The sequence below is a fragment of the Neodiprion virginianus genome, chromosome 1 (genome assembly GCF_021901495.1).
Source record: "Neodiprion virginianus isolate iyNeoVirg1 chromosome 1, iyNeoVirg1.1, whole genome shotgun sequence".
NCBI lineage: Eukaryota > Metazoa > Arthropoda > Insecta > Hymenoptera > Diprionidae > Neodiprion > Neodiprion virginianus.
The window spans coordinates 26,492,800-26,512,679 of NC_060877.1; the positions used below are offsets into that span (position 1 = coordinate 26,492,800).

The 19,880-nt window shown below is 33.2% G+C and overlaps 3 protein-coding genes across 7 annotated transcripts; 1 reads left to right on the top strand and 2 right to left on the bottom strand.

Annotated features, from left to right (window-relative positions):
- Positions 1 to 279: 279 nt before the first annotated feature.
- LOC124304887 (microtubule-associated protein RP/EB family member 1) lies at positions 280 to 13,547 on the bottom strand. Of its 5 annotated transcripts, XM_046763657.1 has the most exons (8): positions 13,236 to 13,545; positions 12,379 to 12,661; positions 10,741 to 10,972; positions 8,789 to 8,845; positions 7,356 to 7,441; positions 7,095 to 7,250; positions 5,871 to 5,958; positions 280 to 3,183 (listed from the first exon to the last, which is right to left on the bottom strand). In XM_046763657.1, the coding sequence occupies exons 2-7, from the start codon at positions 12,643 to 12,645 to the stop codon at positions 5,920 to 5,922; spliced, it is 837 nt and encodes a 278-aa protein (XP_046619613.1). In that variant the 5' UTR covers positions 12,646 to 12,661; positions 13,236 to 13,545; the 3' UTR covers positions 280 to 3,183; positions 5,871 to 5,919. The 5 variants fall into 5 exon arrangements, with proteins under 5 accessions (XP_046619613.1, XP_046619593.1, XP_046619604.1 ...); XM_046763637.1 differs by lacking the exon at positions 5,871 to 5,958 and having other exon boundaries at positions 13,236 to 13,544; XM_046763648.1 differs by lacking the exons at positions 5,871 to 5,958; positions 8,789 to 8,845; positions 10,741 to 10,972 and adding an exon at positions 11,984 to 12,251 and having other exon boundaries at positions 13,236 to 13,547.
- A 93-nt stretch (positions 13,548 to 13,640) lies between these two features.
- Positions 13,641 to 14,902, top strand: LOC124304900 (proteasome subunit beta type-2). Its single transcript, XM_046763691.1, has 3 exons — positions 13,641 to 13,838; positions 14,166 to 14,522; positions 14,650 to 14,902. The coding sequence occupies exons 1-3, from the start codon at positions 13,748 to 13,750 to the stop codon at positions 14,823 to 14,825; spliced, it is 624 nt and encodes a 207-aa protein (XP_046619647.1). The 5' UTR covers positions 13,641 to 13,747; the 3' UTR covers positions 14,826 to 14,902.
- A 166-nt stretch (positions 14,903 to 15,068) lies between these two features.
- Positions 15,069 to 19,754, bottom strand: LOC124304813 (minor histocompatibility antigen H13). Its single transcript, XM_046763492.1, has 6 exons — positions 19,467 to 19,754; positions 18,897 to 19,007; positions 18,414 to 18,496; positions 18,130 to 18,304; positions 17,318 to 17,811; positions 15,069 to 17,112 (listed from the first exon to the last, which is right to left on the bottom strand). Exons 1-6 carry the CDS (start codon positions 19,656 to 19,658, stop codon positions 17,040 to 17,042), a joined length of 1,128 nt encoding a protein of 375 aa, XP_046619448.1. The 5' UTR covers positions 19,659 to 19,754; the 3' UTR covers positions 15,069 to 17,039.
- Positions 19,755 to 19,880: the final 126 nt, after the last annotated feature.

Here is a 19,880-nt window from a genome sequence, read left to right on the forward strand (position 1 = left end):
TTCTCTTTGGTTTGTATGCAAGGACGCTCTCGATGCAATCACAAGTGAAGGGGCAGTAGATTTTTTCATTTTTGCTTAGTTTTACTATCAGACGGATAGCGAATCATGTTTTCTCACTTTACTCTTCTTCCACTGAGCAATTGAATAGAAAATTCTTGGGTCACTTCAGTTATGTTACAATGATACCTACGGTATGCTTTAACGCTTCGCGCAAGTTCTGAAATATGATATTTTCCAGCAAAACTATTATTAGATTAATTATAGTTTCATTTCACATTGTATTGGATTAATGAATTTTTAGTTTTATTATTGTTCACTAGATTTGAAGAAATTACAACTGAGCAGTAACATAATTAAGGATAGACTAAGTTGAACTGGAAGAAAATGGTCGTTGTGGTTTTGAAAATAAATGAACCATGTACACTTACAGTTTTCAGGTCTAAATATACTGCTGGTATATAACGATACGCTGTATAGGCACATGAATGATAAATTTTTTACAACAAAATTGGAAAAGTCTGCTTACTATGAATATGTAAATAACAAACTTATGTCAGACTGTTTAATATCGTACAATTGTACATATAAGATGCAAGCATGCTGTTTCACTCAATGTAAGAAATGTATTATTTCCAACTCTCAATTATAGGACAGGGTTATTATTGATAATACCAACGTCTGCCAATAAGCACATTATCTCAAATGTTTGGCATTCAATTTCAAATATTTTGAAAAGTCATACGGTTCTACACGTTATTATATCAATATACATCTTGAAGGTTTAGCATCAACATATTTTATTTAAGAGCATTCAAATTCATGTTTTGGCGATATTAACTTTCATTATTTCAATTTTCAAACACCTCTTTACGTTTACCACAAGATATATCTATCGTTATTTCGAATTATAATAAAGGTCAATTTATAGGCGCATACAAAAGTTCGTACCATAATACATTATTTCATAAGTAGCAAGAATGTGTAAAATTAAAGTGTAATAACAAATTCATAATTACTTGTATAGCAACATTTTTACTGGTTTCACTCATTTTTAGTAATATAATATCAATTGGTGAGAATAAGCTACAACTCGCTAAAGTATACTACTTAATTTTGCTCGATTTTTCTTTTCGCTTAAAATCACAGCACGAATTTTATTATCAGATTAGCACAAGGGTAAAAATATTGAAACATCACACGTGTAATTATTTTGATTGTATTAAAAATATGAACATTTATCCTGAATATTCAATGATAATCGATACAAGCGTTCACAACCTAACGTGACATCATTGAATACTTTCGAATAGTAATTTCGAATTTATTTTGATAATCTGTAATTATACATAAGACGAATGTAGCAAAAACGAATGTTTTCCTCACCATGTTCAGGTTAATTATGAATACATAATATGAAAGAAAATTAACCTTAATCAGACAGTATTAATATAATTATACTATTTCAAAATCCCACGATCAAAGAACCAATGAACTTTATGTAAAAAACTGATTTTATAGTTATTATTCAATTCTTCACTTCCTCACTCATAAGATACATGTCTCATGTATTTGATCAGCTTCAATATAAATGTACACAATATCTTTCATGGTGGCAAATTTTGAATGAATCAAACTGTGAAATGTAAATGTTGGAAAACAATATCCCTTGTAAAATAGCAAAGCAGTCGAGTACTAGAATATACTGTGATCAATGTAAGGTTCATTAAATTAATCAGTGACTAGTATTCCTAGATTTTTATTATTTACTCACTACCTTTTCACTTGTGAGAAAAATACTGATTTCAATTGTTTTCTGTACATTTATTTCCACTGATCGTGTCACTGTATCCTGAAAACGGGACAGATAACTCTTGACAAAACTTCATTTTCATATTTCGAATAAAAGCACCTGGAAAAACGTGGAGTCGTTATTCTGTGGCCACCATATTATTGGCTAGAGTATTTCTCTCGAAGTCACAATCAGTGACACAAAAGCAAAAAAAGAATTACAAACATTTATTCGAAACGGCCATTTATACCAATAAATTATGTCCCATAATCTCAGACGCAAGAATTGCATACTTGAAATTGGTGACGGATAAGGCAAATCTAGTTGTAAAATTTTTTAATTTCTTCCGATAAGAAAAGTTCTTTATAGATCCATTTTTTCGAGTAGTGAGAAAAATATAGTTTAAAAACCATAACGTGTACAAAAGAACTACAGTCATTTTCTTTGCAAACTATAATTTTCATCAAACAAGAATGAGCTTGACGTCTACATGAACCACAACTGTAAATTTGACGTGTTACTTACATGTGGACATGTCGAATAAAAAATTTACTTTATTGATTTCAATGTCACAGAAGAAAAAATCAAAAGTTTGAGTAAACATCTACTTCATCATCATAATATCCACATAGGATGAACAATTTTTTTATTTTGTAGTGAAAAGAAGCGCACTCAGTTTTCTGTATCGCAAAAATCCAAAGGTCCTCTTGGATTTAGTTTTTCAAACTTCGAAATTTTCATCTGATACAGAATCACGGGACGTTGTTACCGAGGCTGATTAAAATTTAGATAAACAACATTTCTCAGAGGCAGAGATTAATTTAGCTGATGCGCTTACTTTGAATTGCGTATATCAACATTTTTTTAAATATAATCCTAGATGCGTATTATAGGTACCTATATACAGAACTCAGAAAAGTGACCAATTTTGTTCGAAATTGAATCATCCTCAGTCTGATTTACAATGAAATAACTCAACGCAAAGATGATCGATGTGATTAGCATATATTTCTGGTTAAAAAAAATTAACTAGAATCGAAACATTACTTCAACTATTTTTAACAATATTCAGGCGAATAAGTGAAATTTGTATGGAACATCAGTATATCAACATAAACGTTAAGACCTAGATGAAAAAATGCATACGATATTGATTCAAATTCAGTATACATACAAACATTTAATAACAAGCCATTTCGACACATCTTAGCGCTTAAACAGCTATACAGGGTGATGTACTGACGCGACGGATAGCGGTACTGGCTCGTGAACTAGATAAACAAAAACGCATTTCACTTAATAATATTCTGTTCTTAAAAACAAGGCTAGTATTCCTCCTCATCTCCGGGTACCAGTACATCTCCATCTTGTTCTTCAGGCGGGGCAAAACCATCCTGCAATCATAATGACACTCTCACTCTTGTGGACTATATCGACTAATTCCATAAAATTTAAGATGTAAGAAATATAATATGTAAAATAAAAATAACATCATACAAGGCTTTCAGAGGCTTTTGAATATGGGTGACTAAAATTCAATTTTGTAGAATAAACGTTATGCTGATAAATTAATACAATTGGATGTTTATCATTGAGTAAATATACACCAACTGATTGTTACTGGAAAGTAAGGTTCTTCAATTATGTCATTTTAATATCGTAAGATGAATTTTGCATCACTAGTAATGCTAACAAGGTATTTCATAAGTATCTGGTTTTTCTGTAATCCTTGCATAAAGTGGGAGCATAAAATTTTAAATTCGAAAAATTAAACTTATGGACTTGAACGTGACATAATTCGGAACGCTGAAACATGATATCCCAACGAAATTCAACAAGAATATAATCCTTCAATTGATCTATGTATAATTATTGAAGCTGAAACTCATGTCCGGACATATAAATTATGAAAAGGGTATTGATAAAATTGGCTGAAATGCTAATGAAATATATTTAGTAAAAATAATAAAACCATATTAACAATAATAAATAAGTATATAATTAACATAATTATAGAAATAATTTTGAAAAATCATTAAACACGTTTCAGAAAACGTGATTCGAGTTCCACAATTTGTTAAACATTTTTTAGACGGGATTAGAAAATGTATACAAATTCTAGCAATGAACACTAAGGGACATAAACGATATACACATTCAACAGATTTTTCATTTAATTACAAATGAGGTAAATAATTCATTTTGTAGGAAAAAGGTGCTACACTATTAACGTAAAGAAGAATTTTCAACATGAATGAGATGATAAATAAAAGGAAATTAAATGAAAGAGATCTTGGGCCGGTAGTTATTTTTCTTCTATTTGTATATTGAGTTCGAAATTGAATTATATGAGTGGATAATACTAATAGAAACTCTTTATGGTTCCAACATACTATCTTACAATTCAAATTATCAATCATAGATATGGTCTACCTTACTTCCAATTGATAAAGTAAATTGTAACATCAAAAACTACCGGCCTGATCATGAAAAAATTATACGAAGAATCAAACAAGCAATGTACAAAGATATCGAAGATAAATAAACAAATTAATAAAAAATGATACAAACTGACGAAACAGCGTGTGTTTAAGCAGACATAAATATGTAAGGAAGTTTCTTATGTGTACACAGGTGGCGGAGCCATTTAACAGAGTCATATTATTAAAAGAAGGATTAAGAAATGTCGTAAACTGTGAACAAATGTCTGTAATCAAAATAAGTGCTGAAAAGAGGCTAACAATGTCAAAACTTAGGAATTTACTAGGAAAGTTTAATCAACTATCCCCTAAATTAATCCATAATTCAAGTTACAGTGTATTATTGTTTGTGTAACAAATACGCCTCAACCTCTAATTCCCCTAAAGATAAAAAACATCGTATACGAAAAAGCAACTATTCTGTTTCATCTGTAATCCTGATCAGATAAACTATTCTCAAATCTTTAACCTTATTGATTTGCTACTTGCTGATCGAGAAATTTAGGGGAAAAACACATGGAACTTAAAGATTTTTTTCAATGACAATCTGATTCGGTTTTGTTACAGCTGAAACAGGTCATTGCACTTAAATTTTAGGGGAGAGTGCTGGATATTATAAATAATTAAATATATTCTGAAAATTATTCAACTATTTTCAGGGTTATAGAGCTAAAGCAGTGAAAATTGGAAAGCTGTATAACAGAGCAAAATTCTTAAGCAAAGCTGTACGCCCTCTTGAATCCAAAGATTATTCTCTGTATTATAACAGCTGTTTACTGTCTTTGTCAAGCATAACTGTTGAAAATTTCCAATATGTACACTATGGCTTTTCATACTTACCATTAGTTGCATTTAAAAAGACATGTTTTCATCAAAATTATTCTAAATTGAAAAAGAATAGTTTGCATAGTTTCTAAAAATTCTCGGAATATAATTTTATATCAAGTGGAGAATATTTTCACAACTGAAGAAAAAGTGTGTAAACATTCGTGAAAAAAAAATTATTCAAATATTTTAGTATAAAGAAAAAGGATTATTTTCTATGAGTTCTTAGTTTGGTGACATTATCTCAGATTGTTCTGAAAAAATTTCAGAGATCTGATGACTAATGCGAGTTTACTATAGCTCATAACAATTGGTCAATTTCAACATATTTTCTATATGACATGAAATCTTTAATGAGATATCTTTTGAATGATTAACTTTCAAATGACTAATAGACGACTGCTATTGAAGTTGAAATTAATTTTGATTGGATATAAAGAATCATAATGAGTGTGAACCTGGCTCAAGAAAATTACTCAGTTATGCTTCCGATACAGCGATAAGCACCCAGCACACTCCTCGCTAATCTTGCGAAGACTGCATACCGTCGTAACAGAACTTTCAAACATATAATGAACTTTGGGCCTGTATCAGTTGTTTGGTTACTTATCGGACAATGTTCATCACATGTAAAGTTTGTTTATGTGGTAAGTAATCTTAGCTTGCTCATGCTTTTGCTGAAATAGATGACCAGCAACTCAAATTAGTTAATCCAAGGCGCCCAACGAACGGAGAGCTACCGACAGACAGCGGGCGTCTACCTTAGAAAATTTTACCTTAAGTAAGTGACCTGCTATGGAAATGAAACATAACCAAGAAGAGATGCTAATAGGTCTCTTCGTCCTCCTGGCCATTCCCATTATCCTGAAATCATTAGAGTGTCAGCGTCTCTTCTCTGAGACTACCTCGCTGAATGCCTCAGTAAGTGTGGTCCAAGTTCAGAATTTTTTGACGCTGATCTCACTTAGAATAAGTGACCGTTGGCTCAAATTCTTACACGCCATTCTACAGATAAATGTTTAATCTCGGGAATAGAAACAATTAGTACTTGCTCGGCTAGTACAGAAAAACTGTGATGCAACAAATTTCAAATGATTAATGAGTATGGCACACCGGAGTTAGTAATTTTTTTAAGAAAACTGAAAGCGGGATCGATCTACCTAACAGAAGTGAAGATTTGGATTCCGACAAAAATTAACTCCTATGGAAATAAGTGATAACAGGCATTAATTCTCAATATATTATGATACAATGACAATCGGTCCACAAGTAACTTCCAAATTACTGTAGATATTTCGAAATCTCAAGTCAAAGGAATGAATTTTTTGTCTAACCAAATTGATTTACCGAATTTATATTTACTTGGGGGGGGTTTATTTATCATAGACATTGCGCTATACTATACTATTCTATTACAAACAGACGACTAAGGTATTTCAATTTGCAAGGAAATCTTCAGCACTGGTATACATAGAAATTTAAATTGCATGATACATTCAACCAACCCCATTTTACAATCAAATGGTTCTATTGATTGTAAAAAAAAAGACATTTCCAGAAATAGATTGATATAATCATGAAATCATCTAAGCACGATTGCAAGAAATCAAAGAGCAAAGGAATAGAGCAAAGATAGTTACATTTTTTTTTTTTTTGTTAACTGTAGTACATTGGAATATTTTCTCTCAACCAATTATTGGAGAATAAATTTTAATACAAAATTTTAAGCATAGTTAGACAAAGGATACATAAAATGGACTTTGGACAGTAACAGTAAGCAATTAATTGTGTCAAATTTTCCCCACTAACAATATTAATTTCAGAAATTTCTCATGCGGTCTTCATATTTCTGTTCCTACCTTCGCAGAAACTCAAGTAATAATGCTGTTTTTTGTTACCCTAATTAAAAGCACTTGGCTGCTCTATAGTAAAAAATGGAATTTGTCTTTGCGGTAATCATTAGCCAAATTTTTAATAATAAGGTAACGTGTATTACATACCTCAGTTGCATAAAGAACATCTAAGATCTTCTGAACGATTTGCGGTGGTTCACCATTGTCACAATCTTGACACATAACTTCAATATCTCGAAGTTTACCAAAGTAGAAATCCCTTTCCTTCTCTAAACCATCAACGGTCAGTTTCAGCTCCATCAACTGCAATTTAAATCAAGCAACAATCAATAACAATTTCTATTAATAACAATGAGTTTTTAAGCATAAATGTGAATGTAAGGACTATCAAGATGAAATATAATTTACCTGTGCACTAAGCTCTTCAATCTTTCCAGAATCACCACGATTACCAACAGCAGCTAGTTTTGGTGCTGGACGTTGGACTTTAGGCACTGAATCAAGAATGATTAATTAAAGTACACTCATCTGTATTTGCGTGTAATAAAACGGGTATTATATTAATTATATACGAACAGGAAGAAGGAATTAGTTGGAAACTGAAGTACACGATTTCACAGGGGCCAAGTAATCCAGATTCAAAACCAGAATTAGTAGACAAATTTGGGACTTAGGAAATGTAATGGGCATCTAAAATACAGCTTAATTAACACAGTCAACAAAGTATTTGAAATAAGTTCCAGGATATACAGAGATGAGTTGTTCATTTTTATCTTGATCGTGTTTTGAACTAAGAAAGTAATTGTTGAAAAATAAATTTCAGCGAGTTAATATAAGTTCTTTTAACCTTGTGTTTTTAGACCCGGAAAATTGACAAGTGTCCCTTCAATTCAAATTCAACCAATTTCACTATTTTCGATACCAAAAAGTAGGAAATTTGACTTCCATCAGATTGAATTGCATGAGAACTTATTATTGAAAATTGACCACGTATGCATGGACATATAGAGACATGGTTTCAGAAATCTCAAGTCACACTGACTCATCTACATAATTGTTATGGATAAATTTCAATACAGGTGCTATACGAGAGTGGCCAGGATCTGATATAATAAAGCAGTATATTTGCGAACTTTGTCGCAAAATACATCTACGAATGCATACTGATTTTAGTCGAACTTGTTTTCATAAAGACGCTCGAGTCAGTAAGCGCTTTATGTGCTTTCTAAGTTTTGGGGGAAATTCAACTTATTGTTAGGCTTAGTCTACAATGGGTCATATGTCTGTGTGCAGATTGCTGTCGCAGACACAACACATGATTGCACCAATGAACGCACACAATCCATTACAGACCGAGCTTTACAGAAAACGTGCACTCTGAGTAGAGATCCATCACTTTTCAAATATTAGAAAGATGAAAAAACTAGATAGATCTCTCTCACAATCAGTGAGATGTGCATGTTTTCATTGTTAGTTGAAATTGCTATAAATAACAATCACAATTTCTGGATATTGCTTTGAAACCTGTTCTAATTGGTAAACGAAAAATTAGACATTGATAGCAAGCAAAATACGTGCAAGCAACTATGCAGAAATTTGTGTATAACATCACAAATTAATATGACTATACCAATGGACATGAAATGACAATGACAGTCTTTGTTTAAATTTAACAAGTATTTTCCAACTACTTGATGAAAAGAGATGCTAAGACACGAATTTGATTTTGTAACATTGCATATCCATTTATAGCATAAGCAGCCTATATGAGTTGACATGATTTCTATAAAATATATCTCCAACAAAAATGAAATGGTAATAAATAAGAAAATGATAATTACTAGCTTTGCCTACTGGCTTCGAAGTAGGCGCTTGAAGGGGAGATGGAGGCCCCTCACCTAGGACGAATGTCATGTTATGTTAGTTTGATTTATGGTAACAATGGAAGATAATCTTGAATGTCAGCGAGCCACGCAGGTTTCTTTCCCGTCAATTAATTAAGGCCGTTGGACTGTTTTCCGGGTGAGGGGATCGAAGAAAGCAATTTTTAGGTGTTCGAACTTTTTCCCGCCTGCCACACTAAGCCCCGCAGAACCCAGAAATAACACTTTCGCTGATACAAACTATTCCAGATTTTATAGATGGTTTTTCTAGTGTATTGTCCTATGTGGGGTATTATTTCGTGTTAAACTGTTTCATCAACTATTGATTTCTATGTTGTGAACATGATTTTTCATAGGATTTCCAGGATCTTCCATAATAATCCATGTATTACAGCTTAACTTAGCAAACGATTTTCTTGAAAACAACATGGTCAAATCTAACGAAATTCACATCTACTCGTAGATGTGCCTTTCTTAAATTTCGTCCTACATTTCAAAGTTTGTGTCTTACAAACGGCCAAACAGTCCAACTTTCTTAACACGATAAGATTTTAATTCTACGCGAGCTGTAGTCATAGATTTTCAGATACTCTCAAATGTCTGATAGTGCGTAGTTGATACAACTTTCTATACAGATAAAAATGTAACCGCAAAAGCAATGGTTTTATAATTTTTTTCACAAATGGTTGATTTGCTGATACATTTACCACATATTCCAAATTGCATACAAATACGCAGAGTGACACAGGACTATCTCTCTATAGGGTACAAATGTGTTCCCCTTGAAAAACTGTGACTGAAACATTTTTTACTTCTTACACGAAATTTGTAGTTTACAAATTGCAGTCGTTTGAAATTGACCTATCCAGTAACACTTGATGGCTCAGAACAGAACAAGAAAAGGGCTGCCGGCTCATCATTTAACCTCCGCACTCTCGGCAGCTGCCCTGAGCCAACAGATACTACCAGATTGGCCAGTTTCAAACGACTGTAATTCACAAACTACAAACTTTGTATCAAAAGTGAAAAAACGTAACAGTCGCAGATTTTCTTGAGAAACACACAGGTATCGGTATGCGGTGATATTCGTGGGTCACCCTGTATATAAATACATTTTCGCAACCTAACATTATCAAAGAATTTCCCATATCTCCATAGAAATACTTCTTCAATTTTGGTTATTCACACGTATTTCTGTTAAAAAATAATCAATGTTAAAGAATTCTTGTTTATGTTCTAGATTATTTTTCCTGATGCATTCCAATATACGTATACTACAACAATGCTGATTTCATTGAACAAAGAATTGCAAAATGCGACATTGCAAACACAAAGCAACCGAATGAAACACTATACTTGGAATGCGGTAGGAAGAATATTAAAATTACTGTATTACAAATACACGTGAATGAGAAAAATTCATTTTTATAGGGATATCAGAAATTTTTTGATGTCACGTTACGACTTGAAGTATAACTAAAGTTTGACAGAGCAATATTTCATCCATTCTCGTTTTCAATTATTTTGAGACCCAAATCTAATAAAGCCAAAACATATTGTACGTAAGAACCCTGAATTAATAAGTCAGGATTATAATATCATGTAATTATTTCGTGATCGAAAGTCCAGGTTATAAATAGCTTTTGCCATCATCAATCTTGTCGTATACAGACTATATACAGTATAAAAAAATAATGGTACCTGTGAACTTTGTTACAGATAGTTTCGAATACGTCAAACGTCATTAGTTATATAAACATTTTCAAAAAAACTTCAAGTGTTTCAGTAGATGGTGGTAGTACTTTGTTATTGTAAGGGGAAAAAAAAAACCTTCGGCAAAACTAAGAGTGAGATCGTAAATATCGTTCATTGCAACGTGACATATGAAAATTAAAATCAAATAAAAGTACCGGCTCTGCCAACAGGCTTAGATGGAGCTTCACGGGGTGTATTGCGTTTTATCAAACCAGACCCTCGAGGTGCACTATGTCCACCTCCACCCATCTGTTCATTTCCTCTCATAGCTAGGGCATCATAAGGTTCAGAGCCCGAGTAGTTCGCGTCAAAGAATTTCTTGAACCACTGCAGAAACTCAAAGTTGTCCTGGAATCTGCCTTTGACAAGCCTATCGATCGGGACGATCTGTAACGACAGACGCAGTATCCGGAGAAATGAAATAAAATTAAAACCAAATGTGACTAAAAAGAAATTACACGAATGAATGAGTATAGTGTGAGCTATCATAGTGTACAACACCGATTTGTTGCGAATCATTTAAAACGACATATTTGGTAAACTATTTCTGAATAGTATAGAGCTTTCGGATAAGTAAACGTAGACCATCAAATTGAAATAAATTTTCAAATCAATGAATATCCGAACAATAAACACATTCGATCAACAAATGGATAAAAGCATTGTGTTATGCCTTATCAAAGAAAAATCAATATAGTTTGTTGGCAGAAGGGGTTGTTTTCCTCCAACATATATGCCAATCAATGCTCATGCTAGGGGAGTTAATCTATTCTGTTTGGAAACGAATTATGCATTTGAATGAAAATTAAAATTAGGCTGCACATCAATTAATAATTATATGTACTGAAATAAATATTTGCGCAATTCAATCATAAACCGTATATTTGTCACAGTAAAAGGTATCTGAACTATGATTGGCTGTATTTCTGTAGATTTTCTATGCAACCCCCTACTTAGATATATTTTCAGTTGGGTAAAAATACCTAACAGGCCTAGGTGAGCTTTGTTACCATGTAATTGAAATAAAATATAACATCACCTAAGTATAAGTGATAAAGAAAATAAACTAAATGCAAAATTACAGTTGCATGAAGTGAATACATGGTAAAAAATATCACATGACATTACTGATTGCATGCCATGCGACTTGTACATAATATTTCTAAGAAAGAAAAATGGATAAGCTAGAGTGTCATACCAGCCACAAATAAAAGCAAATACGTTTGTTCAACATTAATAATGCTATATAATACATGAAGTGGTGATGGATCAATCAATAAAATAGTATAAATGAAGATGTAAAATAAAATTTGGCAAATGAAAATGAATCCATGCCATAACAACACGTCAAGTATACAAACAACTCGTAGCAATAGTTTTAAAAATATATTCAAGTACCCGACTGTTGTTTTGGAAAAGTGTTACGCTGTTGAATATGCTTTTGTTGCATCTGTGGCTGTTTTGGATGAGACGGTAGTGGTACCAATTGAGGATTGGACAAATTATGAGTACCATCGACGCCTGAACCAAGTGGAATACACCCACGAGCTTCGTAGCCGTCATATTCTCGACCGTCATAGTTAGCATCAAAGAATTTCTTGAACCATTGAAGGAATTCAAAGTTGTCTTGAAAACGGCCCTTTATCAGCTTGTCCACGGGTATAACCTGAGCCATTTTTACCCATCTTTTTATAATTGTGACAGAAATTACGATGACGACGATGATAAAGCTGCTCAATATTTTCGGATAACAGACTATCATCAATTAGTAAAGACTGAAAATATCGCCTTACCTTATCGACGTTCATTTTCTTGAATCCACCCTGAAGTATTTTGAAGTTCTGTATATATTCATGCTCCAACACAGTCCTAAACTTGACACGTTTCAAGGGTACACTGCCAGGAAATAACATGTCCATAAATTGGCAGTACGCTGCTCCCGTGCACAATTCTTCTATCTTGCTGAACGACGACGAAAGGCAGTCGTTAACCCACGCCAGCATGTCATGACGACTGAGGTTATCGCTCGTAACGTTTGTGGCATAAACGTTCACTGCCATACTAGCAACTATTGATCTGCACGTAAACAGAAATATACACAAAGTTAGTGAAATTTGATTAAGTTTTGGCAAGGGACTGTGCTACCATTCTGTAAAATCTGTAAGTCAAGAATGTGGTGGATATTGTGACACAAGTAAAAGTGTTTATTTGTTGTAATATTTTTTCAACAGGCAGTTAGCGAGCTATACAACGAAATGCAAGGTTGAACTATAACGTAGGCGACACAAAAAGTATCCACTATTGACGAAAGTCAAAGACCTCCAGCTGAAATTGTCGAAGGTTGGATACGCGTGAAGAAGTATACAGCATTGGGGATAAATAACATCAGGATTTATTTATTGATTGATAGCGCAATTTATGCGAGCACTCTCGAGTATATATTGAGGGGATAGGAATGCACGGTATTCTATTTTAGTTATTTCCACATTCGGCATGCGGTTGTCGGCGAACCTGATTAGGACATTTTATTGACGGATCTGATCTTCCGGAGAAATCTTCCCAGGTAGGCAGATATATAACAATCAGAACTGGCTGTACACATGGCCGATTAATAATGTAGAATTAGTGGAATAAGCCGGGCAAACAGTACCTGAGAAAATTCTTCGTAAACCCACAACGGGAGTGGTTCACACGTAGATGACAAATGTGCACTCGGATGTTCAAATACGCGTAAGGTATGAAACGGAAATTTCTAACGGTTTCTTTTGCGGCAATCGTCAAGTATATCACTAATATTGTGAACAAACTAATGTTAGGGGTTCTTGAATTTATATGAAAAGACGTAAATTTCACCCCTGATTAACTGATATTCTCATATATTGTTTATTTTTACTCGAAACCCAGGAAAACGCGCGCGGTATGCGATACCGGAATTTTTTTGTCAACTGTCAAATGGCGGAAAGTTGATAAGCCAACGCAGCCATTTTGCAGGGGTTTTTACTCGAGTCTAGTAACCTTGTAAATAACACTGAACACGATTGGCTAAACTGGAAACTTGCTGACTTCTCGAATCACCGACATAAGTTGATAGTGACAGGCGTTTTTCAACAAACGTTTTCACAGTTCGTTGTTACAGCTCGTTAATCAGACATTCCTAACAATATGGAGTGTTTAATCGGAATACAGTTTAAAGATTTTGTACTCGTCGCCGCAGACATGACAAATGCTAATTCCATTATGGTCATGAAAAATGGTATGCAATAAAAAAATTTGACTTAACCTAACTTTTTGGGAATTCGTCTTTTTCAAAATTATTTTACATTTGATTTAATTTTTATGATAGTATTATTTATATCGCCATCAATTCACGCTTAATCTTTTTCACCGACATAGTATTTACGCGAAGCGAATTATTTTTTCAATTAAGATTATTAAAAGTCATAGCGCTTTAGACAGTTGGAGAAGTATAAGGTGTCTAAACCGAAACAAAAGTTATTTTTTAATAGCTGGCCTAATATAGATATTAATCATAGAGCGCTATATTTCATTCTTGAGATGACACCATAATTTTGTTTTTCAGATGAGCAAAAGATTCACAAAATCTCTGACAAACTTGTGATGGCTGTGTCAGGAGAATCCGGGGATACCACCCAATTTTCAGAATACATCGGAAAAAATATTCAGCTGTACAAGATGAGAAATGGATATGAATTATCGCCGAAAGCTGCTGCAAGTTTCACTAGAAGAAATTTAGCTGACTACTTGCGTACCAGGACCCCATATTTTGTCAATATACTAATGGCAGGATATGATGATGAGACCGGACCAGAATTGTATTTCATTGATTATTTAGCATCTTGTGTTAAAGTGCCTTACGCAGCTCATGGTTATGGTGGCTTCTTCTCCTTGGCAATTATGGACAGATATCATAATCTTGGTAAGAATTATTTCTAGACTATTTCTTCCAGAATCCCATTACAATCTTGTACTTGTTTAACCTTTTAAAGAAATTTTTACAGGTTGTGCAACCAAAGCTTTTTAATAATTTTACATTTTTGTTACAGATCTCTCCGAGCTAGAAGCTTATGAATTATTGAAAAAATGCGTTCGGGAAATTCAAAAACGTTTGATTGTTAATTTACCTAACTTCAAGGTACAAAAAATATCGTGCGCAGGAATTACGGATTTGGAGCCAATTACAGCCAAAAATTTGGCCATCGAAGATGCAGCTAGAGCCTGACAAACTGCTGTATCATTTTTGTATACTTAATTAATGAATCTTTAAGCTTATTAAGAATAAAAATATTCTAAACCTAATGAGAAATAGTTTTTTCTGCAAGATTTATCTACATGGGTATTATAATCAGCTAATTATGTGAATTCCTAACATGATCACACATCTTTGATTCTATAGAAAAATCAATTTCTGAATTCAGACATTTGCATAAATTAATTACGTGCAAAATCAGGCATTGATACAAGATACGTCAATATATTCCATATGTTTATTTGATGAAAAAGTAAACATAATGTACAGCGTTATTTTTATTATTTTTTCTGTCAGCTTAAATTTAATTCACACTTGTTCTGCTATTTGAATCGAAATTTCCTGTGCTGTGCTACAAAGTGTCGTGAGTTTTTTTTTTTACTTAAAGCAAAGGAAATTAAATCAAAAATTATACTTTTAAATGGTAGAAAAAAGGCTGCAGACAATGTCACGGAAGAATTGATTTTTGTAAAACTTGTGCGCAAATTTAATTTTTTTCAACTTATCATTTAGCTTACCTAATAAGTAAAGCAGAAATTCTTCATCATTAATGCATGCCAACAGCCCTACCAGTCTCCCGCTCGATACACATGTTGCTTTGCCAGCAATAGAAATGGTGTAATATATTACCCGAAAGAATGATAGTTACAAGTTTTTTTTACTGATATTGGGGGTACCGTTCCGGACGGCATCTATCTGTTTTTCCATTTCTATACTGTGTTTTCAAGTTATGTTTAATCATTAGGTGTACAAAAGAGCCGTTCTATCATCAGATAATAAGATATTTCATAAATATCAGATACCACTGAATAGTAGTTGATGAGGAATTTATGCACATATTAAGCCTATCGGGACTGCTGATGAGATTGTCTTTTCTGGTGTCTTAACAAGTCCAACTGTTCATACAAAATGTCTCCAATATTTTCGACAGTCAAAAATTAAGGTAAGACTATCAATTTTCTTTTTCAAACAATTTTTTTTTGTAATAGATATCTCAATTTAAAATTGGAATGATTTGTATAAACATAATGTCGAGATTAACATTTTTGAAACCGTGGCTGATATCACAGAATAATGTGAGAAATAATTGTAAATTCTCACGTACATACTGTAGAGTCTCAAGTCAATAATGCATTCGAGAAATTTAATTGACGCAGTAAGAGATAGTGAGGTGTTCTAGCTTTCTACCACATCACTATTCTCGAAAATTGGTAACAATTGTGATTAAATCATATCTTCTAACATTTCAAAACAAATGACAATTTATACCTTGTACGACATACATATTTTTGATATTACACTACTGCTTGTCCAAAAATTTAGGACTTGGAAGATAAGATGTACAGTCTTACGCAAAATGAAGATTAATTATAAAAACAAATTAACTATTTTGGTGTCAATAGCCTATACTTAATTTTGGCAATAGTATGTTAAAAAAACATTATTATAAAACATTCAATCTTTAAACTCTGTTATAACTATCACTATTTCACTTCAGACATGAAAAAAAAAAAAAAAACGATTCAGCATTGTTGTCATTTGTGATGGAGCATTTTCTATGAACGATTGTAGAATTATGTTTTTCTAGTATATCTTTCACCAAACTCACATTTTTATGCAATCTAATGCAATAAGAATGTATAGCTTACATTCGAACAGATTATTTACCTAATTGTCAACAGAGGTAATTTATTATGCGATTCGCGTAAAATTTATCTATTCTAAATCAACTCGAAATGCGATAACTCGCTATACGCTCTATTGTATTCAATGCTTAAGTTATTAGTAATTTGTTCTCTCTGATACGAAATTTAATATATACAGATAAAATACAGCTGTAGGTTACCAGTATTGCAAGAATTCGAAACACATTTTATTAAGTAAACACTTCTTTGTGTAATGCACTGTATTAAAAATATGCAAGGCGATCCACAAATTTAATAGATATCAATTTTAAAAATTACCGATCCTTTATGTGACGCAGAATTTGCGGGTACTCTACGTATCTATGCAAGAAGTTGTCAGCCCTTTGAATCAGTATTTGTCAAAAGGGTATTTTAGTATCATTGTCACGTTCTGACTCCAGTTGCTATACACGCAGTAATAATGATTTGACATATATTATTACTGACAACTATTTGATGTTCTCCATGTTATGAATTTCTCGCTATATGAGAAGTCAATCCTTTATTTATCTTTTTTGACTTCAGTTTGAGTTTCTGAAGCCTTACTTGGAGCTTCTGATGGATGATCTTCATACCTGCAACATATATGATGGATAAATTTTGCTGCGATTCCTTTCTGACATAAGCTTATTTGCGATTGAACCCTTTTTTTTTTTTAATTTTTCGACCATTTCGTTACCAGCTATTACACATGGGCCCTGATTATTCATGGTTAACGCATCATGCGACTTGTAAGGTACTTTATGCAATTATAAAGTGTAGCAAGTTCCGAATACTTACGAAAATAGCGCCTTAAGGTCTCCTTTAACCAGTGCGAGCAGCAACGGCGTTCCCAGACACGCGGGTACTAAGTACAATAGTGCAGGTTGCGCGTGTTTAAACAAATGCATGACCAACATTGTGGCCAATAACCCCATAAAGTAAGCAAAGAAGGTTGCGTAGAAATATGTATTTGATTTTCTACTTAAACTATGGTCAAACCGAAGTAACAGGGCAATAAATATGCCTGGTACGACAATGTCGCCTAGACCTAACATGGCATAATTACTTCCACCAAAACCTCGTTCCAGTAAGTCTTGCGGAAAAACAAGTTTAATTGGTGCCTCAAAAGACTTGGCAACTGTAACCATCACATTTGTACCAAATACCCAAAAAATATCATAAACAAACAGGCCGCAGAGCAAAATACAACCAGTTACAACATTATTTAGATGTAAAAGCTCTACCCCGTTTATAGCAAATGCGATGCCAAAAAGGTTATTTGCAATCCAGTGCTGAAAATAAGACAAAAAACAAATATTAAAATTGCAGTAAGCTTTGTCGTAGTAGGGATTATGAATAGATGAAATGTCATGGGAAAAAATTAATATACTTTAAAAAGGAATTTTTTACGTGAAATTGCACAAATGTACAGAGAACAAGTTATTTTAAGAATATCAAACGCAGGTTCATATGTAGTTATAGTCTATAAACATATAAATCGATTGCACATTTTTTGAACGCAAAAACTAGTTGTCAAACTCAATTAGCCATCAATGTTAGTAATACAATAAATTGTACACATGTGTATACATCATGCGTGATTATCATACCTTTTTTAACAAGTACCACGCACCCACCAATGAACAGCATATTAGACAAACAATATCGTGGAGATTGAATTTGTAGTCTATTATATCTTCAACCTCATCATCCTCGCCTTCAGTGAAGTGAATGTGATACTGAGTCTTCGGAATCGCAGCTGGTACTAGAGACGAAATTAATGGGCTAGAAAGCAAGAGTAAAAAATTGTTCAATTATCTTTACTTTTTAATGGTGTGCATATTTCTCGTAAATTAATCATTAAGAATGAATAAATGAAAACAGTAATGTTCACCTCATAAGATGACACAGTGCCAAAACTCCGAGAAAAAAGAAGTAACCAGTCAATAGCAGGTTGATGTACTCTTTGGAAAATATCTGTAAACAAATTATTAATATGAGTAAAAACCAAATACATTAGTGGGAAAAGACATCTGTTGTAAATATTATTCTTAATCAATTTTGATCTTTCAGATCTCATTTCAACTCAATAAGAGTATAGTTCCAATCCGACTTTGGCATGAAATTATTCAGTAGGACAATTGTTCAACTTATCAGTATATTTGACAACTTGTTTGTAAAATGGTCTGACTTTGAATGATCTTTATTTTTAATTTTTTTTTAAAGTTAATTCGGAGTAAGATTGCAGGTATCAATAGAAGATCACGGTGTATGAAGGTAATAAATTGACAAGAAAGTAGCTTTATCTGGAAAGAATTTCTCAACCAAAACATTTATCTCTAATGATTAACATGTCATTTAAACATCTTTCAATTACCTGAAAAAATACATAGAGACCAACTAAAGCTCCGCTTGCAATGAAAGGAAAGATTGCTGCATCCTTCTGAGTCATAGTCTCCGGTTTTTCACCGCTCTCTGCGAATTGTTTCTGTGAAAATGTAAAAGGGAAGGTGAAGACAGGGATAAAATGTTGTGATCAAAGAATTAATTTACCTTACTATTAAACTACTTGCACATTCTGTATACTAATTATATTGAAAATATGCCAAAGATGAAAAGCATCTCTTCGAGTATAAGACATTGTCTTCAAAAAGTTGTAATATCATTTACAAAATTCTAATAATATTCAGCGTGTGTTTTCCAATGAACAGCGAATTTAAATTTCACACAATATGCTTTACGATACCAAAAATATGTTATTCAATCACCGATCGAACAGGTTTGAGTTACAAACCGATACCAGGCTAAATGACTCCCAAGAATCCATGTACTCAAGATGATTTTCATAACGTCATGCAAAGAAGAGGAAAAAATCTTATTTCGAAAACACGAAACTGTATACGTTGACAGTTATGAGTAAAAAGCTGTTAAAGAATTGCATGTATACCTGCTGCTCCTTATGGTGCTTCACAGATCTGTAACTTCCGAAGAAAATAGGTAAAATTGCCATAACGACGAGGCTTCCATAGGCGATTGCCATTCCCTCGGGAGTGGCTGGTATCCGCGTCTCAGTTGTATTTGCATTTTCTGTTAAATTCTCAACAGCCTGTCCCACGACTTCGTTAGCTACGTCTGCCATCTTGCCGTCCCTGCTTCATACGGTTCGGAATCGTATCGTTCGTATCCCGCTGTCCCACGTCTGCTATTCGACGCACTGCCGAATCGCCACGATCGCGCAGCCGAAGTATTGCTTGGTCAAATTCCAGAGTATTTAAATAATACGATGTTTTAATTTTGGGCCGCATTCACAGCCCCGGTACATGAAAATAAAAATAAAATAATTTCCATCATTTTAAGAGTA